Below are 22,883 nucleotides of genomic sequence, written 5' to 3'. Positions count from 1 at the left end.
AAGAATTGGGGATAAAAGTTAATGGAGAATACCTTAGTAACTTGCGATTCGCTGATGATATTGCCTTGCTTAGTAACTCAGGGGACCAATTGCAATGCATGCTCACTGACCTGGAGAGGCAAAGCAGAAGAGGGGGTCTAAAAATTAATCTGCAGAAAACTAAAGTAATGTTTAACAGTCTCGGAAGAGAAGAGCAATTTACAATAGGTACCAAGGCACTGGAAGTGGTAAGGGAATACATCTACTTAGGGCAGGTAGTGACGGCGGATCCGGATCATGAGACGGAAATAATCAGAAGAATAAGAATGGGCTTGGGTGCGTTTGGCAGGCCTTCTCAGATGATGAACAGCAGGTTGCCATTATCCCTCAAGAGAAAAGTGTATAATAGCTGTGCCTTACCAATACTCACCTATGGGGCAGAAACCTGGAGGCTTACGAACAGGGTTCTATTTACTTGAATTGAGGACGACGCAACGAGCTATGGAAACAAGAATGATGGGTGTAACGTTAAGGGATAAGAAAAGAGCAGATTGGGTGAGGGAACAAACACGAGTTAATGACATCTTAGTTGAAATCAAGAAAAAGAAAATGGCATGGGCAGGACATGTAATGAGGAGGGAAGATAACCGATGATCATTAAGGGTTACGGACTGGATTCCAAGGGAAGGGAAGCGTAGCAGGGGACGGCAGATAGTTAGGTGGGCGGATGAGATTAAGAAGTTTGCAGGGACGACATGCCCACAATTAGTACATGATCGGTGTTGTTGGAGAAGTATGGGAGAGGCCTTTGCCCTGCAGTGGGCGTAACCAGGCTGCTGCTGCTGCTGCTGCTGATGATGATGATGATGAATGTCGAGTAGTATCCCGCGCGTGCCTGGTGTAGTTTTTTTGTTAACCTGTTCCTCTATTTCCTAAACATCCGCAAGTCATCTGTTGAAGTGGAATTTAAAAAGATGTTGCGAAGCTTGTTTATCATTTTAATTTCTTGGCGTAACTCAGAAGTTACCCAAGGTTCGCGAATTTTACGTTTTGATCCACGCACTTTTAATGGGAAGCAGGAATGGTAGAGCTGTTTGAATACTTCAAGAAACTCATTGTAAGCCTCGTTTGCGTCACTAGCAACGCCAATGTTATCCCAATGAACTTGTGCTAGTGAGTTGCGAGAGGAATTCAGGGCATCATTAGTTATACAGTGCAGTCCACTTATAACGATATCGAGAAAGACGAGAAATATGGTCGTTATAACCGATGATCGCTATATTTGGACTGCAGTTATTAAAAAAAAAATTTAAAAATAAAAAAAAACGCGGAACATACCTTTGCAGCTCCGAACTCGAATTCGCTACTTGCTCTAAAGAATAGATGATGTATAAAGTAGGCTGTGAAAAACAAACTCTATTTCTAGCCCCAATGACCGTGTCAAGGGTTAGGCGCGCCGAAATAGTCCGAAATCTACGCTTGCTTTTGCGGTAGTTTCAGCTTCACAACCGCAGTGTGCATGGATTCCAGCGGCAGCGCGAAGGGGTGCATTTAATAATTTATCTGGCAGCGTCAAGCGTAACTAAGAAGTCGGGCATCGCAGAGCAGGAACCGCTGGATGGCCGAGAATGCTCTCTCTTGTGCGAAGCAGTGGTGATCCAGCTGGCTCAGCGGTTGCACAGCAGGCATTGCATCTGGCTGGCCCTGTCTGTGTGCTCTCCTTCTTCCTTGCAATTACCCCCCGGTGCATAGGCGGGGCCACACTGGCTACTTACGGTGTGGAGATGAGGGGGACATAGTATTGTTTCAGGCTGTAAATGCGAATGACATCTCAATAATGGCAGCGCCTGTTGGATGTCAGTGTAAGTGGCTCTATGACATAGTCGACCGGACAGGTGCATTCGACGAGGTGGTATGGTCCATCATACTTTGAGAGAAGTTTTGTCGATAGTCCAGGTGTGGTACAAGGCACGGACAGGAAGACAAGTGTGCCAGGGGCAAAGTTCGGATTGGTAGTGTCACCATCGCGATTGCATTTTTGTCGTTGGTGGTCATCGGCGGTGAAATTTCAGCCTAAATGACGGCATTCCTCAGCATATCTGGCGATGGCTGAAACGGGAGCACATCCTGATGTGTCTGGTTGATAAGGTAGAACCGTAGCAATGGTATGGGAATTTACAAGCCGTGTCCACACACGCTTGTAAATTGCGCGAGTGAATGTTTCTCAGTAGCATGCCTACTTTTAGAACTATCAGGAGATGTTGAAGAGAATCCAGGGCCTCTTGAGGATATGGTGGAAGAAATGCTAAACACGCAGAAAGAAATCTTTGCTAAAATTTCTGAAATTCGGGTGAAGCAGTTAACCTCAGAGACGGCCATTTCGGTTGTCTAGAAACGACTGGAAACAATCGAATCTAAACTACAGTGCGTTGAAGACACCAACACCCGACTTGTTACTGTTGAAGGTTGTGTGAGAAATTTTGATGATCAATTCCTTCAAATGTCAGAACGAATCGACGATCTCGAAAATCGTTGAAAGAGCAATAACAATATTGTTAGAGGGATAGAAGAGGCCAGACTTGAAACAGGAAATGCTCCTTCGAAAGGTTAATGACGATGTGTTTGGAAACATTTTAAAACAAAAAGTTAACGCTGTCGAAAGAATTTATCGGTTGGGCAAGAAGGTCCCAGGAACATGTCGACCAGTGATACTCCGAGTAGGGGACTTCAGGGAAAAATCTAAAATATTTAAAAACTGCTCAAAATTAAAGGAAATCCCGTTCAGCGTGCGAGATTTTTCTAAAAGAGTTGCTACTGCTTGCAAAAACTTGTGGAAGTCGACAACTGAGGAGAGGAAAATCGGAGCCAAGGTGGCATGGGCTTTTGACAAGATAAAGGTTAACAATGTGCTCTGCCGCCAATGCTAACAATGTTAACAGCCGCCGATACGCTCACCAGGCTCCTGCGGCCGCACTTCGTTCGGCTTCGGAGTGCCGACTGACTCGACCAAAATCAACCTGCATGCTTTGAGATCATTAACCTGAATGCAAGGAGCGTACTTCACAAACAAGATAGCCTAGAAAGCAATGTAATAGAGCACGATCCAGATACAATGGTAATAACAGAAACATGGCTGAACGCGGATGTGACTGATATTGAGGTAACGCCTCTTGGATATTCCATATTAAGAAAGGATCGGTGCACTAGAGGGGGTGGGGTAGCTATACTTCTTAAAAGCGACATTCCTTTTACGGTACTTAAAGATCCAAGCAATCTCGAAACAGTCTGGAAAAAAAAAACTACCTTGAATGACCGTCATTTGCTAATCGGTGGTGTGTACCGGCCTCCCAGCTCCTCTGTAGCAGTATCATAAAACTTGGAAGCCTTTATGAACTTGCACATGCATCCAGATGACAACATATGCCTTGCGGGCGATTTTAATTTGGCTGGAATTGATTGGGCGTCGAATTGTTCAGGAGGAACCGAAGTACGGAGTTCTGATCAGTTAATAAATATTGCATTTAATTATAACCTGGCTCAAATTGTGTCTGGCTTCACAAGCATGGGCGCGGAAACTTCAACAATTTTAGATCTTGATTTCGTTTCAAATCGCCTATGTTCTTTTATTATGAGCTGTGACATCGAGGACGGTATTTCGGACCATCAAATGGTAGTGACGTCTTTAAATTTGTCTGTGCGCAAACTCTTCCGCACATTAAAAATACCGTTCTTGAATTTTACAGTAGCCGATGATGTATCTATTTTAGATTACCTCGAAGTCTCGTTAGATAAGTTCCTAGGTCTTGTCCACTCTGGCGCAAGCGTGGATAAGCTATGGAATTTCTTTTCAAACATGGTCGAGCACTGTGTGGAAAGCTTTGTCCCAGAACGTTTAAAAACAACTAAACGAAAAAATTTCTGGATAACCAGAGAGATAATTCATGCAAAAAGAACGCTAAAACGGAAGCGAAAGTCGTCTTCAAAGAATTTCCAGGCAATTGACAAAAGCTGCATTTCTAGTATGAGTCGCGAATTAAAGGGCTAATCAAAGAATCTAAAAATATATTCTATAATGTCACATTACAATCTTTCCTGAAAAACGCCCCCCCGGAAAATTTCGGCGATATATTAGCCCCCCAGCTGCTTCTCGTTCACATGAAACTGGAGATAGCGCTTTAAAGAAGGCACAGGATTTCAACTCTTTCTTCTCGTCAGTTTTCACACGCGATAACCGCTTCCTGCCCGATTTCAGAGATGAATCTGGAAGGCCGCCTTTTCAAGATGTAAAAATTGACGAGCAGGGTTTATTTAACCTCTTACTTCACATGAACACTAAAGAAAAGTACGGGGCCTGACGGAATTCCTAATGAATTTTTACAAAGGTACGCAAAGTGGGTTTCTAAATTTGTAACTATTATTTTTCAGGCATCTATTAACCAGTGTTCCTTTCCCAGGGCATGGAAGCGTGCTAAAGTTATCCCAATTCATAAAAGTGGCGGCAAATCAGGCGGTAAAGATTATAGGCCGATCTCCCTTACTAGCACTTGTTCGAAACTACTTGAACATATCATATCTAAGCAATTATTGGTCTACCTTGACAACTGCCATATCCTAAAGAAATGCCAACACGGGTTCCGTCAGCGACTCTCTACAGTGACTAAACTAATAGAGACCGTTCACGATTTCACATATACAATAAATAACCGAGGCCAAACAGACGTAATATTGTTAGATCTGGCCAAGGCTTTCGATAAGGTGTCGCACCCAAAGTTGCTATTAAAAATTAAAATTATATTCAAAAACCTTCGCTTATCTGAATGGTTTTCGTCCTACCTAAGCCATAGAGACCAATTTGTCGCATGTGAGGGATACCGGTCTTCCTTTTCGCCTGTGGAGTCTGGAGTACCCCAAGGAAGTGTATTAAGCCCCCTGTTATTTTTATTATTTATCAATGACATGCCGCACGACATTACAGTTCCCATCAGACTCTTCGCAGATGATTGCGTATTATATAACCGTGTCGAATCACCTGCCGATCAGATGGATTTAAATTCAAATTTGCAAAAGGTAAAAAACTGGTGTGACAGCTGGCAAATGGTTCTGAACTCTGACAAAACGGTTTACATGTCTATCACTAGAAAACGAAGTATTATTGATTATGATTATTCCATTTAAGGTGTCGCGTTAAAAAGAGTGTCAACATTTCAATACTTGGGTTTAAAGCTTACCTCAGATTTGCGTTGGAATGAACACGTTGATTACGTATCTACCAAGGACCAGAAAGCCTTGTGGTTGCTCGGACGAAATCTGTATAATGCTACCCCTGAAGTAAAATGCCTGGCATATAAAACTTTGATTGGACCAGTTATGGAGTATGCAAAAATTGTTGTGTGGGACCCATACACTTCATCTAATGAGTCTAAACTGGATAAAATTGAGCGGCTTGCTGCACGTTTATAATTAACAAATATTGTCATTCCCACTCTCCTACTCAGTTATGTGAACTTGCTGAACTTCCTTCTCTAGAGTTTAGAACTGACTATGACCGTTTGAAGTTTCTTTTTCTGATTATTCATGGCCATGTTAAAACTGATAAAGATGACTATTTTCACTTCTCTCCTAGTAACTATTTTCGTCATCGCCACAGTATGTATATCCCTCCTCCAATTACTCGCAATGATTGTTTCAAATACAGCTTCTTTCCGAGAGAAATAAAACAATGGACTCTATTATCAGACTCAATAGTAAGGACATTAACTGGACCATAAGAGTAAGGACCATAACTTGGCCTAATGGTTATACTGTACACCTGGGTATTGTATTACATGCTGTATTTACTATGGTGCTACTATCAGCGCAACCCCTAAAATGTTCTTTATTTTTCTTTATTGTGTAAATATATTTTTGCTTGTATTGTGACCTACCACTCCTGTAATAGCCCAAAGTCGGGCTGACAGTATCAATAAATGAAAGTGAAATGAAACGAAAAATTGCGACCGTAGAGGAGAAAGTGTGGGGAAAATCCTCTAGTGCTTTGCATAGCCGTATTACATGCATATGGGACAAAAGGGAAAATGATGTCCTAGTTTGTATGATCTGATGAAACGCACATAGCGAGCTTGTCACCGATGTTTCGATTGAAATGCTGCATGCTCGAATCTTCATACAGACAAGGACATGTGGCAAGTCCATCGTGTGCGTCTTGTGGCTGCTGCGAGACATTTCAGCGTGTTATATTTGAGTGTCTCGCTTTCAGTGCACAGGGCATGTCGCTAATGAGAGACTATCATCTGCTTGGCCTTCGGTGTACGATACTCGACGAATGTTTGTACCCCAGTGGTTGTGCGTCTAAACGTGATGAGGCTCATCGAGCTCTACTTACTTGTCTAGAGTTAAATAACTTAGGTTCACGTTTGTAGCGTCGAAACTATTCTATTCAACATTCTGTAGTAGCGTCTCCTTCAGTGACCGGCCCTACTGTCTGTGATCTGTACTGTGTTCTACATTATTCTTTAGATTTGGCCTGTTGCTCTTCCTTTCCTCTTTCCTCCCCTCCTTCCTATCTTCCGTCTCTGTGTTTCTGGCGCCTCCGTTCTGAAGAATAGGCAGGAGTTGTACCCCTTCCGGTGGCAGTTGCCAGCCTGCTCCTCGCTTTCCCTTTCCTGTTAATTGTATATATATGCTCAAAACAAATAATAATCAATAATTGAGGGTAAGCATAATGTCCAATATGGTGCCTCCTGGGGTGGAGCAACCATAGTTGAGCTCTTGCCAATTAATAAAGGGCAAATTAAAATCACCAGTTATTATTAGACTTTTTCCATGAAATTGTAGTGCGTGATCGTACAATTGGTACAAGTACGGGTCATCAGTATCGGGAGTGCGAAAAACAGCAACAAGAACAAACGTAATATCAAAAAACGCAACTCTCAAAAGCAGGCCTTCATGGTTATCAATTTGGTCAAGTGCTTGTACGTCGACCCTCTTTTGTGCAACGACAGCTACGCCGCCACCACGTCAGCCTCTATCCTGTCTGTACAACTGATAGGCCGGTGAAACAACTTCATCGTCTCGAATTAACTCATTTAGCAAAGTTTCTGTTATGACGCAGACATGTGGATCATACAGCAGAAGCAAATCTTCAAGTTTATCCAATTTATTCAAAACACTTCGAGAATTCAGAGAAAGCAAGCGCAGCTGGCAAGGCTGTAGTCGCTAGCTAGGTGCAACCGCTGCAAGGTTTCGGCAAGCACTTTTTGGTTTTGGCACTGCTTTGCGTAAATGGGAGCCATCGTCCCACGTGTAAGAGCAGTCGTCAACCCAAAGTCGACCAGAGACACCTTCTTCCCGGCTTCCTTATCAGTTTTAGCACTGTCCCAAAGTAGCTTACGCCCTCTGAGTGTGTCTGCGCAGTAGTCATTTTGATTAGAAATTTGCGTTCCTTTCAGTTTTTTTACGTTGTTCCAGACCGCTTGCTTTTCCCTGTAATCTTGGAAATAAATAATAATTGGACGATTCGGCTTTAGCTGGCCAAGCCTGTGAATGCGGGCAACCAACAAGCAGGTGGCGCCCATTTTATCTTGAAATAGTTCTTTTATAATGGTAGTTAGCAGGGTTTCTTCCAATTCTGCAAGTGTATCAGGAACACCGAATACAGTCATGTTTGACCGGCGGCTTCTATCCTCTAAATCAACTAATTTTTCTTGCTGCATGTAAAGCGTCTTTTCTATTTCCACTAAGCCAATACCTTCATTCAGGGAAGTTTTGTTTTTTCATTCTTTCATTTCGTCTTCTAGTCTTGTCAAACGGGCACCAAAGCTATATAGAAATTTTTCCGTAGTCTCCAGGCAGTCTTTCAAGTAGGATATATTAGATTTAATCAACTTCTGACCTTCCACAAGCATTGCTAACATCTCCTCTACCGTAGGTCCAGGACTTTCCTCTGCATCGCCACAAACAGTTTGCAAACACAAAAACAGTTGTACGCAGTGCATACGCAAGTGTGTGGACACGGCATGACAACCAGGAATCTGTTATCACTTCTCAATGAACTACAACTAACCTTTAAGATGACAACTAAATGCATGATGAGTGATCTGCGCCCATCGCCTTCGCCGTGCCGACTGAATTTACGACTGTCTTACAGACTGAACGCCTGTAACACAACAACGAAATGCATGATGAGTGACCTGCGCCTAGCACTTTTGCCGTGCCTGTGACATATCGGAATGCAAAGTTGTCAGGATAGTCACTGGCGACCATCAGCCTGGTAGTTGTGTCGATACAAGAGGTTGTTTCGGGCAGTGAAATGAGCAGCTTGGCGATGCCGGGGATGGGAGATACAGGCAAAACACATAGGAGATGCAAAAGAGGCCAGCCAAGGATCCTTGCGCTGTTTTGATGTGACGGTGTCGATATCGACCGAAGACACGACCATAAAGGTGGAGAGCTAGGTGGTGTCACTGGCAGCGGAGAGCATGACAGAGTGTCGGCGTCAGTGTGCTTGCGGCTGGAGCAGTGGACTACATCTGCCTCATAGTCTTGAACGTGAAGAGCCCAGAAGACGAGGTGTCCAGATGGGTGTTTTGAAAAGGATAACCAATGAAGGGCATGATGGTCAGTTACCACGTTGAATGGCTGGCCACATAGATAAAGGCGAAACTTTCGAAGTGCCCAAACGATAGCCTGACATTATTTTTCGGTGATGCTATAGTTGCGTTCCGTTTCTGTCAATCGACAACTGGCGTAAGCAACGATGTACTCAGAGTAGCCAGATTTGTGTTGCGCAAGGGCAGCGCCAAGGCCACTACCGCTGGCAGGCACTTCAGTTGGGGCAGTGGGGTCTTAGTGTCGCAGTATAGGTGGAGACGTGAGGAGATGGCATAAGATCAAGAACCTGGTGTCACATGTAGGAGACCAGGAGAATAGGTCATTGGCACTACTTAAGAGTTGTGTCAGAGGTGATATAAGCGAGGCAACGTTGCAAACAAAGCGTCTGAAATAAGAACAGAGGCCGATGAAGGTGCAGAGTTTTTTTAGTGTCTTAGGTTTTGGAAACTCTGCCACAGCACAAAGTTTTTATGGGTCGGGGCAGATTTCATCTTGCGGTACAATATCGCCCTAGAATCATGAGCTTGCGAACGGCGAACTGGCACTTCTTCAGGTTCAGTTGCAGGCCTGCATTGGTCAAGGACGTCAGCACTTGCCTAAGGCAAAGAAAATGTGTGTTGAAATTGAGTGCGAGCACAACAATGTTGCTGAGCTAGCATAAACACGTGCTCCATTTTAGACTGTGCAAGATATTGCGATTCATTCGTTCAAATGTTGCAGGCACATTGCGTAGTCCAAATGGCATCACATTAAATTTGTATAAACTGTCTAGAGTAATGAATGCAGTTTTCGGGTGATGAACTGCTGACAATTGGACCAGCCAGAAGCTACAGCATGAATCCAATGTAGAGAAGAATTCAGAACCTTGCAAGTTGTTCAGAGCATCGTCAATGTGCAGTAGAGAGTAGGCGCCCTTTCATGTTATCTTATTAAGATGGCAATAGTCAATGCAGAACCGAATGGAACCATCTTTTTTTTGTGATGAGAACCACCGGTGATGCCCACAGACTATTGAAAGGTAGAATGACACTGTGCTGAAGCATGCCGTCAACGTGCTCACTGATGACCTGACACTCCTTGGCTGAGACACGGTACAGGCGCTGCCGCAATGGCACATTGGAGCCAGTGTCGATGTGATAGCTGATGGTCGATATGCGGTCCAAAGTAAGCCGAGTTATGTCAAAAGAAGAATGAAACTGGGCAAGCAGCTGAAGAAGCTGGGAGCATTGCTAGGAAGTAAGGTCATTGACAATAAAAGGAGTGAACACATAGGTGATGGCGGAGGAGACGTGAAAAGTGCACAAAAGTCAGTGAGCTCTGCATCCGAAGCATCCGGCACGTTAGTAATAATCATGTCATCAAGGGGCTGAACACGGCCAAGTGCTTCGCAGTAGAGAGCTGTCAGTGGTGTAGTGTAATTGGATTGCAAACAACTATGGAGCTGAGGCCGGCTGAAATGTCAAGTGTGTTCAAAGGAAGGGCAATGTCAAGGAAGCATGCCATCGTTAAATTTGCATGACAATGAATTAGAATTTTTAAGCTGCCTCATAGTGTGACATTAGATTACAGGGTTTTGCGTTTTTTACCTGCGCACAGAGAATGACGCCATCGATGGGAGAGCACGCTTGGGTTGTGTACATAAGTTTGTGTATGCCTTCGAATAAAGCTAGTTGTGAGTTCAGTGCTGTCCTGTGTGTTCCTGCCTTCTGTCTTCGTCCTATTGCGCTGCCCCTTAAGATGTTCAACAGTTCCTACGTCGTGAACTGCGGCGCTTAGCTTCCCTCTTGAGTGGGTAAAGGATGCTGACGCGTGGGAGACAACGAGCAACGATGCGGGGAATGTGAACGATGTGCAAGTAACGGGTGCTTGGCTGGTGCCCTGCTTGACTGCTGAGTAAAATAAGCGTCATGGAAAGGTTGCGCGTCGGTGTAGGGAGGTTCCGGCATACAGCCATTAGAGTGCAGCATGTGTCGGTGGCAGAATCGTGCAACATGTCCGGGTATGCCGCAGGCATAACATATGGGTCTGTTGTTCTGCATGCGCCCAGGATTTACAAAGGCTTACAAATAATTACAAAGTTAATTGGCAAGCCGGTTAACGGGATGATGAATATGTGGCAGCGGCCGTGGATGTATCATATCAAGTGGTTGGTGAGGAGGCTACACGGTGACAGAGGTGTAAGTGAGGGGAGCGGCAACACGGTGCTGCTGATTCTACATTAATAGTGTTTCATCAACTTGCTGTTCAATAACTCGCCGGAGCGTCGGGGCGAGCTGTGTAGGAGGTGGTTGCGGCAGTGTTGTTGTTGGGGCAGCTCAGCAAAGGGTAGTTGAGAAATCTGAGCCACAATGGCAGAAATATGGAAAATATTTTGAGATCCGTGACATCACAGTCTCTTAACAAAACCTTAGCAAGTCTCATTTCATGAATTTCATAACAAAACGTTAGCACTGGTGCTAAGGTTTTGGCATGAAATTCATGGAATGAGACTTTGACCTTCATCTCCTCCTTTATTAATTGACCAGTTACAGCAGAACTGAAGAAAATTAAGTTATAAAGGTACTGTTTACCACTTTGAGCTGATTTAATGTTTCCTTTAATACCCAATGAGGGTTGAGTGCCAGACTTTGTTTGGACAGTTATCAAGCTTGCCTTTGAAGAAATTGATATGCTTCTAAGCAGTGCAGTTGCCAGCATAGTAAAGCACCAAGATATTTGGACACATCTGTAGACTTCAAAGCAGCATGTTTTAGCCAGCTGCTCGCTGCCACAGTGCTGCTGCTAAAGAATGGATGTGTGAAATTTTCAGCTTAGGTGATGGCATAGTCGAAAAAGCTGTTTTCTGTAGAAAAAATGTGGTGAGTGCTAATAATGTAGTGCAGGTACCAGCAGACCGGTGTGCGCTGGCTGTGGGAGCTGCACAGGCAGGGCTGTGGGGGCATTGTGGGTGACGAGATGGGCCTGGGCAAGACCGTCCAGACAATTGCCTTCCTGGCGGGCCTGAGGCACAGCCATCTGAGCACTCCTGGCGACAGGTAGGCTGCATCACTGCTGGACTATGTGGACGACTGGTGTGTGGCAGTTAAAAAACAAGGCTGCCTTACTGTGCATTACAACGTACACTTGGTTGGTGCTCTGCCGCGTTGTTCCTTTCAAGCGCCACTTAATTGAGTTCATTGAAAATTTAATTGTATTACATGCTGTGCATCTTTAGAATTACAAGTGCAGAATCATTTGAGAATTTTCATTTCGTCAGTGAGCTGAATCAAGGTACAGAATATGGACACCGCGCAAAAGCTCTCGAAAAGACATCAGCCTTATTATTCAGGGTGTCTACCAACCGTGAAAGCTGGGAATTCTCAGGGATGTTGAATAGTCTAGAAATAATACTCAGGGAAAACTCGGGGAACTTGTGCTTCTATCAGGGAAAATGAGCAGTAATTTTGTTCGGGAGCAAAAGTCACGATAATGCCGGCTCGACTGACAGAGAAGAATCGTAACGAATCATCTTTGACACCGAGTCGTGCGCGCTGGAGGAGTTGCCAGTGTATAGTCAACGACCGACTTTCCGGACGCCCGATAATTCGCACGGCTTCGCGGCACGATCACGTGCCCCATAGAGTCAATGTATAAGAACGTCTGAAATTTCGGACGCGAGAACCCTTCACCGCGTCCGATGTTCCGAAAGGTTTGCCATGACCGAAGGTACGAAATGAAATTAATCAAATCCACCTCGGTCGCCCCCGTTTTTATTACCTTGTCCCCTTCGAACCGGTGCTCTCGCATGCAGCTCCGCTGGGAGCCGTAGCCACCACTGCGGCAACGCTAGGCCTAGCTGCTTCGACATTCGCTATTATGCTTGCCGTTCTGTGCCGTGTGTTTCATTGAAATAATTCGCCGCTGTCAGCAATGGTACCAACACCGCCTTTTGGTCCTCGCGATTGGCTTCGAAGCTAGGAAAGCACGGCGCGATGCATGATGCCGGTTCCAGAAAGTCAGCTTCGTCTCGATACATTAATGTTACGCGGTGAAGCATACGCAAAAGTATTGTGGCGAAGCATAATTGGTGTGAGAAGGGGCAATTGTTACGGGACACAGTATGTATTCCTTAATTATACACGCGTGCACCCGGTATTTCCTGTCAAAGTACGACCACCGATATGCCTAATACGTGTACCGACTGGCCTTCAGAGCATTTTCGAATGTGCCTGTGGCGGTTTGAGCTCTTAAGGTCAGTAAATGACATGCATTTTTTTTCCAACTGGCCGATTTTTCGGACGTTCTCGCGGCCCCTAGGCAGTTCGAAAAATCAGACGTGGACTGTGCAACTGACCAAGAAGATGCTTGAAATGGTCCGTGGGGCGGACGAGTGGTGGAATGAGGACCTTATTTACTTTATTTATTTTATTTACAGAATACTGCAGGCCAACTTGTGACCCAGGCAGGAGGGAATTCGTTCATAGAGTAATGCAATTAAATACGTTCAAAGAAAAGAAGGGCATATGAAATATGAAATACATTGAATCATATGAGGTACATTGAAGGATGTATAAATACATAAAAACACATTCCACAAGCATACAATGCAAACGATTGAATTGAAAGGATGGAAATGTTTACAGTACCAGTTTACACAGTTTTTTTTCATGCTAACACGCATGAAAGTACTCATGCGGTCACACGTTTATTTGAAATGCAGTTTTTCAATGGCATGTAATATGTTATTGGACAGGAATACATCGGCCGGCAGAGAGTTCCAATCATTTATTTTTCTAGGAAAGAAGGAATATTTAAAGCAATTTGTACTCCCGAAAATAAGGGTTATCTTGTCGGGGTGATAATTTCTGTTAGCTCTAGCTGGTAGCGGCTGGAGACAGGTTGAATGACCAAGTTGCAGTTCCCTTTTACAAAGGCAAAAAAAGCAATGTTAGGTGTGCTACCTTTCTTCGGGATTCTAGGGTGGCATTATTTTCAATAATCAATTGAGAGGCGGAGTCATCGCCCATAACAATTATATAATTAGCGGACGGCAAGCCTGTTTATGTTTTCCAGTTTGTTAATATTTTTTTTTCCTGAATGGGTCCCAGACGACGCAAGCATATTCTAATCACGACCTTACGAGTGTGTTGAATGCCAATTGTTTCACGGATGGAGGAGAATGCTTCAGCTTGTGTCTCAGTAGGCCGAGTTTACGTCGAGCAGACGCACAAACATTATCAATGTGTTGCGACCAGGTTAGACGATTGTTGATGGTTACACCCAAATATTTAAAGGAGTCTGTTTCAGAGACCGCGGATTGATTAATAGTGTATTGATACGCTAGAGGGTGTTTTTTGCTGGTAATGCGCATAAAAACCGTTTTTTCTTCATTAAGTTCCATTTCCCAGGTGTCGCACCAGTCAGAAATCGCAGTAAGACTTTTACTCAGGATCACTTGATCATTGGCATCTTTAATCTCTTTGTAAAGTAAGCAGTCTCCGCGAACAATTTAATACTCACACTATCGTCTATGTATGCTGTTATGTCGTTAATGTATACTAGGAAAAGTAGCGTTCCTAGCACGCTTCCCTGCGGCAGTCCCGAATTTACGGGGAGACATCCGGAGTAATGGCCCTCAACATCGATGAATCGTCCGCGCATGCTCAAATATGCACAGATCCAGTTTACAATGTTAGGTGGAAACCCATAGTTGCTTAGTTTTGTTATCAAACCGAGAGACCCTATCGAAGGCTTTGCTGAAATCGAGGAATATAACATCAACTGGCCGGCTTTATCAAAAACGGAGGCAAAAGCGTAGACGCTAGAGAGAAGCTGAGTAGTGGTAGACAGCCCCTTACGAAAGCCCTGTTGGCACGGGGACAGAATACCACGTTTTTCAAGAAATTGCGTCATGTAATTTGAGATAATATGCTCTAAAAGCTTGCAAGATGATAACCATCAGTGATATAGGGCGATAGTTTGATAGTAATGTAGGGTCACCTCTCATAAATACAGGCGCAACACGAGCGACCCGCCAGTCTGATGAAACGATGCCAGAAGATATGGACGAGCGGAAAATTACAAGAAAATGTGAAAGCCACTCGGCATAGCGACGAAGAAAAGCATTAGAAATGCCGTCAGGACCGCATGTCTTTTTTGTGTTTAGATTTAAGAGGATAGAAAATATACCCTCGTATGTTATAAAATCAGAATTTACGTTTTCCACATCTTCAGCAATGACCGGAGAGCACTGATTAGACTCAGAGAAGATAGAATGGAAGTAATAATTAAATTGGATGCCAGGTGTTGCTTATCCTGAATTATCTGACCATCAATCTTTAGGTGGTCAAGAGCTTGCCTCTTCTTATAGTTCAAATGTCGCCAAAATTTTTCAGGGTCAGTCTTAAGAAATTGGGTGAGCGTGTGGGAGCAATAAAACTGTCTACCTGCTCTATTTCTTTAGTGAGTGTTTGTTTTACCTCGTCGAATACTGGGCCAAATTTTTTTGCCTTCGGAATGTTTTTACATTTCTAACGAGGTGGATTATATCTCGAATGATCCAAGGATCTTTTCGGTGCCCCTTCTTCATTTTACTAGGGATGAAGTTATAAATACAGAAGCGGCAAATGGATTTCAGCTTTAGCCATAGGTAGTCAACATCATCGCCAGAGAAGTCTTCCAGTGCTAGTTCAAGGTAATCGATAACGGACTCGTCATTTGCTTTAGTATAGTTTTTGACGGATTTTCATTCTTTAAGCGCGTTATTGTTTGAACTATCTGTTCGATATGTGAAGCACACAAGCCGATGATCTTATATGCCTTCCTCAATGGTTATTTAAACATCTTGAGGAGATCCGCTGTGAAAACCAGATCAAGAATAGAGGGTGCAGATCCCTGCGCCCGTGTTGGAACGTGAACTGCTTGGCCAAGATCGCAAGCTAACATTGTGTCGAAGATAATTTCGTCCACTAGAGTAGGTGGCGAAAGTTTCTTCCAATTTATGCTGGGAAGGTTAAAATCGCCAGCCACTATTATGGTCTTTCTGCAATATTTAGCAATATGTTCATGAAGTTTGGTTAGGAAATCTGACGTGGCACTGCTACAACGTTAAACAAGAACCCGTTCAAATTGACCTGTAGGAGGAAACTTTCATGATTATCAATTTGGTGTAGTAACGATACAGACGTGTTTTTGCTCACAATAATGACCACACCACCGCCACGGGAAGTTCGGTCCCTTCTGTATATATTGTTGGATCCAGGAACCAAGTCTTCGTCTTTAATTTCTTCATGGAGCCATGTTTCGGTTAATACTACTATGTGAGAGTCCTGACAAAGGAGTATAGTTTCTAGTTCTGCAGTTTTGTTACTTATACTTCGTACGTTTACGTTTGAGAGGCGCAAATGCTGTGGCCGAGAAACACGTGGTTGTCAATTGCGATCCGCGTTGACGCGTCTAGCAGGGAGCCTAACATGCGTGTTTTTGCACTCGTCCCACACAAACGTGTCGTTGTCAAACCGTAGTTTATGATTGACAAGATAGTCTGTTTTTCCATTTGCCCTATCTCCCCTTGCACTCTCATACAGAAGCCGGCGCCTGCGCCGAGTGCGACGGGAATAATCATGCTCGATGATGATACGCGTGCCTTTCAGTTTCTTAGCATTTTTTAGAATGCACTGCTTTTCATTGTAATCCTGCAGGTACAAAATAGTCGGCCGATTTTTGTTATGACTATGACCAAGCCTATGAATTCTACCAACGGAGGAACATTTCACCCCAAGCTTCTGTTCGAATATTTCATTTACAAATTTATTTTTTATTTGATCTGCGGTTTCATCGGGCGCCTCAGGTACGCCATAAACAACCAAGTTGAAACGATGGCTACGGTCTTCAAGGTCGACCAACTTCTCAGACTCCTGAGTGACAGAACCGCGAAGTGAATCAATAGCACTATTAATGTCGTTAATTTGGTCTGCAGACTATTTGACTTCTTGCAGAAGTTTATCAAGTTCCACTACCCTGGCACTGACTGCAACTAAAGCAGCCTGTGATGCCGTCAACTGGGATTTCAGTTCTGCAATAGCTTGAATTATTGCATTCTGGCCTGCCGCGATATCACTTAACTTGCTCTCGTATCAGGGCCAGGATTTGACTCAACATCTCCTCAAACAAGGAGCTCGCACACAAGAAAACATTCATACATGATATGCATAAGAGTGCTTGGGCATGGCACAACTACAAGAAATCTGTTACTAGATTTTACAGAAGAATGCGAGTAGCTAACCTGAATTACAAAAGGAAGACGAACGGTCAGCGTTATTGACAATTTCATTTCGCCATTCCCACTGATCCAGGAGCATTGAAGTTCAGGCTTTATAGCTTCGGAAAGCTGTGACGTCACTGATTGCCGCGCAACGCTGATACGGACGGGTAGATAAACAGAAGAGCCAGCAAAATGGGTCGGGGAGAGATGGCATGTTGATGCGGGATCCAGGCATAGAATGGGCAGTGGTAGACCAGCAGAACCGGCACACGCTCCACCAAGAAGAAATGCCTTAATTACAAAAGGAAGACGAACGGTCAGCGTTGTTGACAACTTCATTTCGCACTGAGGAATTAGCGGGAAATAAAGCGTGCTGCCGCAGTTTCAAAGGAGCTTGAACTCAAAAAACAGTGTTCACTGATGCCGAGATGCAGGTGTCTCTCATACAAACCAAAATAAACTTTTTAAAGCAGTGAAACACTACACTGAGGCATCATGCATGGGCTGAGAATATGTCAGGACAGCTAGGGTTGACTTACGAGCTGTTGAGAGAGAATCTCAATTATGACAAAGTTCGAGCCTCATACCACTGAGCTTGCTATCAGTTGATAGAAATAGCTCATATTCGAAAATATTTGCTTGTGTATCCATCTCCTTCTTATTTGTATTTGTGAATGTCCGACTCGATATGCCTACTAGACAGTGACAGCATCAGGCGATATGGTTTCAGCCCTTCTTGACATAAAACGTAGTTCTGCATCACTCAGGGAAACTTGGAAAGGCACCCAGGGAAAACCTGGGAAACTCAGGGAATTCTCGATATATAATATCACATAAAAGACACTTAAAAGCTTGTACAAATCAATCACTGAACCAATCATGACGTGGTAAATACTCACTTGAAGCTGCACACAATGTATTTCTTTGGATGATAGTACTGCAGCAGTGTAGCCTGGTTCTTATTTGCAGCTGCATGATTGACCATGCGATCCTCAACATAGCCTAAATGATCCACAAGCCGGTGCCTTCTATTGTGCTGCAGTAGCGACATAGGAGGGCCAAAGAAGCTATAGCCCCAGTGGAAGTCGGGAGTGGGGCAACATCAGCTCTTGCAGGATCAACCTCAGCAGCGTCTTTGTTAGGCTGCTACTTCTAGTGCAATCTCCATGTCCCTCAATCAAAGCATTTTAAAACACTGTCAACAACAAAGTATTAAGTGGCGTCTGCCATGGCATCTATGAGTGAGCCCAGTGAATGCACTTTGTTGTGTGTCCTTGTAGAAGCAAATTGCCATTCCTCGCGAGGCGCGGCAGGCACAGAGTGTGGCACTGAGCAGGAGTCAGTGTGCCAAATGCAATGCTTCGTTGATGTCGAACTAGCCAAGCTGCTGCGCGCGTATACGGCTACATTCAAATGGAGCCCTCGGTGCAATCGATGTGTGGAGCTATAGTGTGCAGCAGTAAGCAACGCCCATCACGCCACCGGTATCTTCTAGGGTGTTGCGGGAAAGCTTGCCGCCTGTCAACGGAGCGCACGGGGTCAGGGGTGGCAGAGTTTGGTAGTATATCCATTCCACATCCAATCCATTCGAAAAAAAATACATGCCATTTCCCATGTGGTATAGAAAGTGTTCAATATACACAATTATTCGATATATCCGTGTTCGACATATTGAGGTTTGACTGTAGATGATTAATGTCTATTAGGATGGGGCCAAATGCAGAGCCCTGAGGAATGCCTGACATTATGGGTGGGGGCTCAGTAGTGTTGTTATTGATATATGCCATGTACATGCCATTTGGAAGGAATTGTTTGATCCACGTTAAAACTGCAGGATGTAGATTTATCCGTGAAAGCTTTAGGAGGAGTCGCTGATGAGCTACTTTGTCGTATACTTTTGCGAAGTCAAGGAAAATTGCATCAGTTTGTATGGCAATATTGAGATATGAGTGTAGGTCATGAAGAAATGTAGCTAGTTGTGTTTTGCAAGTTAGTCCCTTGCAGAATCCGTGCTGGAATTGGTTAAAGAAATTGTTAGCATCAAGAAAGTTAGTTATATGGGTGTATATGACACGCTCCATGATCTTACAGGGGACTGACTGGGTGGAAATGGGGTGGTAGTTCGAAGACAAGCTCTTATTGCCCGATTTGTATACTGGAACAACCTTGCCCACTTTCCTCTCTTTCAGAAGGTTTCCAGAGGATAGTGACTGAAAGCAAAAACGTTAGATATGCAGAGATGAATTAGGTGTTTTTAAAAACATTGATGAGATTTCGTAAAAACCTGCAGATGACGAAAGTTTAGTATTAGCTACAGTAAAATCTTGTTACTACGAACACCACATTAACAAACTTTTCAGATTTACGAATTTTTTTAAGATCCCCGCCAAAATGCCTATATTTTCAATGTAAAAAACTTTCACTACTGCGAATTTTCAGATTACCGAATATTTCAGAATAATGTACGCAATTTAATCCCATAATCACCAAGATGCTTCGTTAGTACGAAGTTCCGTTGAAGTTTCGGTACCGAATTCCTGAGGTTTACACCTATCATCATCATCCACAGCAGCAGCAGCCACGCACTGGGGAATCTGTTTCAATGGGTATAGCCCCAGCAGCATCGGCATCAGCGTGAGCGTCTCATATGATCATGTTTGGACTCTTCTACTATATCATAGGCCTCGTGTCACCTCATTGATAGTGATCGGCAGGAGCTGCGAAGTTATCGGTGCTGTGATTGTGTTGTGCGTTTGCTTTGCTGACAATGAGTTCTCCTGGCCCCCGCGTTAGAAAGAAGCTACGCCAGTTCATCGCTCAAAGATAAAGCCGACAAAAAGTGCTAAGCAACTACCCAAACGTCGACGACGCCGACCTCACGTGGTTTATGGGTGCCAGAGAAAACAATGCGCCCTTGTCAGTCCTGATTATTCAAGAGAAGATGCTACAGTTTGCGGCCGTCTTGCACATGTCCGGTTTCGATGCAAGTGATGGATGGCTTTACCGCTTCTGGCAAAGGAATGGCATTGCGTGGCAGGTTGCTTGTGGTGAAGAAAAGGCAGCAAATGCCGACAGTGTTGTAGCCTGGCGGAATGAGCTCTTTCAAGAGATTGAGTCTTTCTCTCCAGACAAAGTTTTCAACGGCGATGAAATGGCGTTCTTTTATCAGTTGTTGCCTGATAAAACAATGAATTTCAAAGGTGACGAGTGCAAGGGCGGAAAAAAATTACGTCTCCGTGTTTCGGTTCATTTCTGCTGCAACGCCACGGGCAAGAAAAAACTGAAGCCGCTAGTTGTTGGCAAGTCTGCTAAGCCACACTGCTTGAAAAACATCTCGTTGCCTTGCAACTACCGAGCCAACAAAAAAGCGTGGATGACGCGAGAATTGTTCACTCAGTGGCTGCTGCAGCTCGACAACACAATGAAGAAGAAAGACAAAAATATTCTCCTCATCGTTGACATTTCCTTGGCGCATATCGTGAACGTGCGATTGAGCAATGTGCAACTTGAATTTATGCCCCCAAATTGTACTTCTTTGCTCCAACCTTCGGACCAGGGCATCACCAGATGTGTGAAGGCCGAGTTTCTGAAGCGTCTTGTGCAGCGCCTGCTGATCAGTATTCGACTGAAGCTGCCCACACAGGCAAACGTCTGTCAAGCTGCAGAAATGCTTACAGGGTTGTGGTGGATTGTGAAGGCAAGCATGATCAACTACTGGCGAAAGGCAGGCCTTTTAAAGGCTTCACCTACGCTACAAAACGGGAGGACACAGAGGAGCTCAACCCAGAAGTCTGGAATGAGCTTACCGAGAAGCTTCCCGTTGACACCACCGTGGCCTTCGATGATTACACTGACAGCGACATCATGATAGCTACATCCGCGGAGCTCACCAATGAAGACATCAGGAATAAACAGGGTGTCTACCAACCTGAAATTCTCAGGGAATTTGAATAGTCTGGAAATACTAAGGGAAACCTCAGGGAATTCGGGCTTCTATCAAGGAAAATTAGCTGTAACTTTATTAAAAGGGAACGAAAGTCGTGTTCATGCTGGCTCCAGCGACAGAGGAACCGCAACGAATCGTCCTTGACGCCGTGTCATCGGCACGAGGCATTGCCAGAGTAGTTAATGCCCGATTTTCCAGACGCTCGATTTTTCGGACGTGCTTGATAATTCGCACGGCTTTGCGGCATCACCACGTACTCCATAGAGTCAATGTATATGGCCCTGACTGCAGGTCTCGAATGGGATTGGATGGATGGAAGGTAGGAGAGTCCCCTTTGAAACGGGGTAATGGCAGTTGCCCCCATGCTCAGCTTTCTTTTTTCTTTTATTTTTATTTACCTGTGCTGTGTGTTATGAAAAATTATCGATTTTCTTTAAGTACGTCTTCGTACCCTTTTAACCTTATGTCACCTCTCTGCTTTTGAGCCACCAATCCTCCAGTCGCCTTTTGCTAATTTCCACCGCATATTTATTTACATCACTATTATTATCTCTGAACCTTAGGGCCTCAGGAAGCGTGACTGTGGCCGCATCGACATTGGGATTGATATCATCACATTTTAGTAGGAGGTGTTCTATTGTTTCTACAGAATTACCACACACAGTACATGTGTGTTTTTCTGCGTTAAATTTCTTTTTGTAGCTCTGCGTCCTAAGCCATCCTGACCTAGCTTCAAAGAGAAGGGCACTGCCTCTTGAGTTATCATAAAACGCTTCCTTCCTGATCTGCTGTTTCCAGTCTCGATATAGTTCAACACTATGCTTCTTTTCCATTGAATTTGTCCAATTTTTACCTTCCGCGTTTTTAACCTGTCGTTTAATGCTCTTTCTTCGTCCTCGTGTCTGGCATACTTACTGGTTAGCTTCCTAGTTCTTTTCCGCGATTGTGAGTCAACGCTCTTTCAGTATAGGTATTTAGATACCTTAGCTGCCCATCTTTTATCGTCCAATTTCCTAAGGCGTTTTTCATATAGGATTTTACTCTGAGCTTCGCGTGCTTCGAACGATGCCCAGCCCATATGCCCCTGTACTGCTTCGTTTGTGGTTTTCCCGTGGGCACCTAGTGCTAATCTTCCAACAGCTCTCTGATTTACTTCTAGTCTCGACTGAACCTCTTCCCTTAAACACAGGACTGCCTTCCCAAAAGTAAGCCCCGGCACCATTACTCCCTTCCAAATACGTCTCAGTACCTCATAACTGCTGTACCCCCACAATGCCCTATGCTTCATTATTCCGACACCTCTTCGCCCTTTTGCTATGAGATACTGTTCGTGCTTTTCCGTGTACATCTGCCCTTTGTTTATCCATACCTCGAGATATTTGTATTCGGCCACTCGGGGTATTTCATGGCCTGGTAGTATTGTAAGCTCCTGATCAGTTGTATCATTGAAAAACATCACCCTGGACTTAGCTGTATTAAAACTGAAACCTAAACTGTCTCCTTCGTCTCCACAGTAATTAACCTGAGTTTGCAAATCTTCCTGGCTCTCTGCTACTAGTGCAATATCGTCCGCATACATTAAATCTGGTAGTCGTTGCTCAACAACCTTTCCGCCTAATCTGTACGACAGGTTATACCCTAGATTGCTTCGTTGTAACCTCCTTTCCATACTTGTCACATAAAGCATGAACAGCAGCGGTGATAGAAGACGACCTTGCCTTAATCCTTTCTGCACCTCGACAGTTGTCATACTCTTAATTCCTTCCCATGTTATTTCAACATTATTTTCTCGATATATTTCCTGTAGAAAATCAATTACCTGATGAACGATGCCTTGATCTTTTAATATGTTCCACAGGAGTTCCCTGTTCCCGTTGTCGTATGCACCGCATATGTCCAGGAACGCGAAATACAGAGGTCTGTTTTCCGCTTTAGCTATTTCTATGCACTGGGTAAGCACGAACAGGCTATCATCCAAGCGCCTACCACTTCTGAACCCATTCTGAAGTTCTCCGAGTATTCTATTACTTTCTACCCATGACTGCATTTTTAATTTTACCGCCTGCATCGCCAGCCCGTATATAACTGATGTTTATGTAATTGGTC

General features: G+C 44.2%; 1 protein-coding gene across 1 annotated transcript in view; it reads left to right on the top strand.

The window, feature by feature from the left end:
* The window catches only part of LOC142575068 (DNA excision repair protein ERCC-6-like), a 50,981-nt gene extending 34,374 nt beyond the window's left edge, over positions 1-16,607 (top strand). Inside the window, exons 2-3 of the mRNA XM_075684030.1 lie at positions 11,472-11,624; positions 16,547-16,607. Coding sequence (XP_075540145.1) covers positions 11,472-11,624; positions 16,547-16,607 — 214 coding nt within the window. The remainder of the gene's footprint in view (positions 1-11,471; positions 11,625-16,546) is intronic.
* Positions 16,608-22,883: the final 6,276 nt, after the last annotated feature.

Source organism: Dermacentor variabilis, chromosome 3, assembly GCF_050947875.1.
Source record: "Dermacentor variabilis isolate Ectoservices chromosome 3, ASM5094787v1, whole genome shotgun sequence".
Lineage (NCBI taxonomy): Eukaryota > Metazoa > Arthropoda > Arachnida > Ixodida > Ixodidae > Dermacentor > Dermacentor variabilis.
Note: the sequence above shows the minus strand (reverse complement) of the source record. Positions and strands in the feature narration are given on the sequence as shown.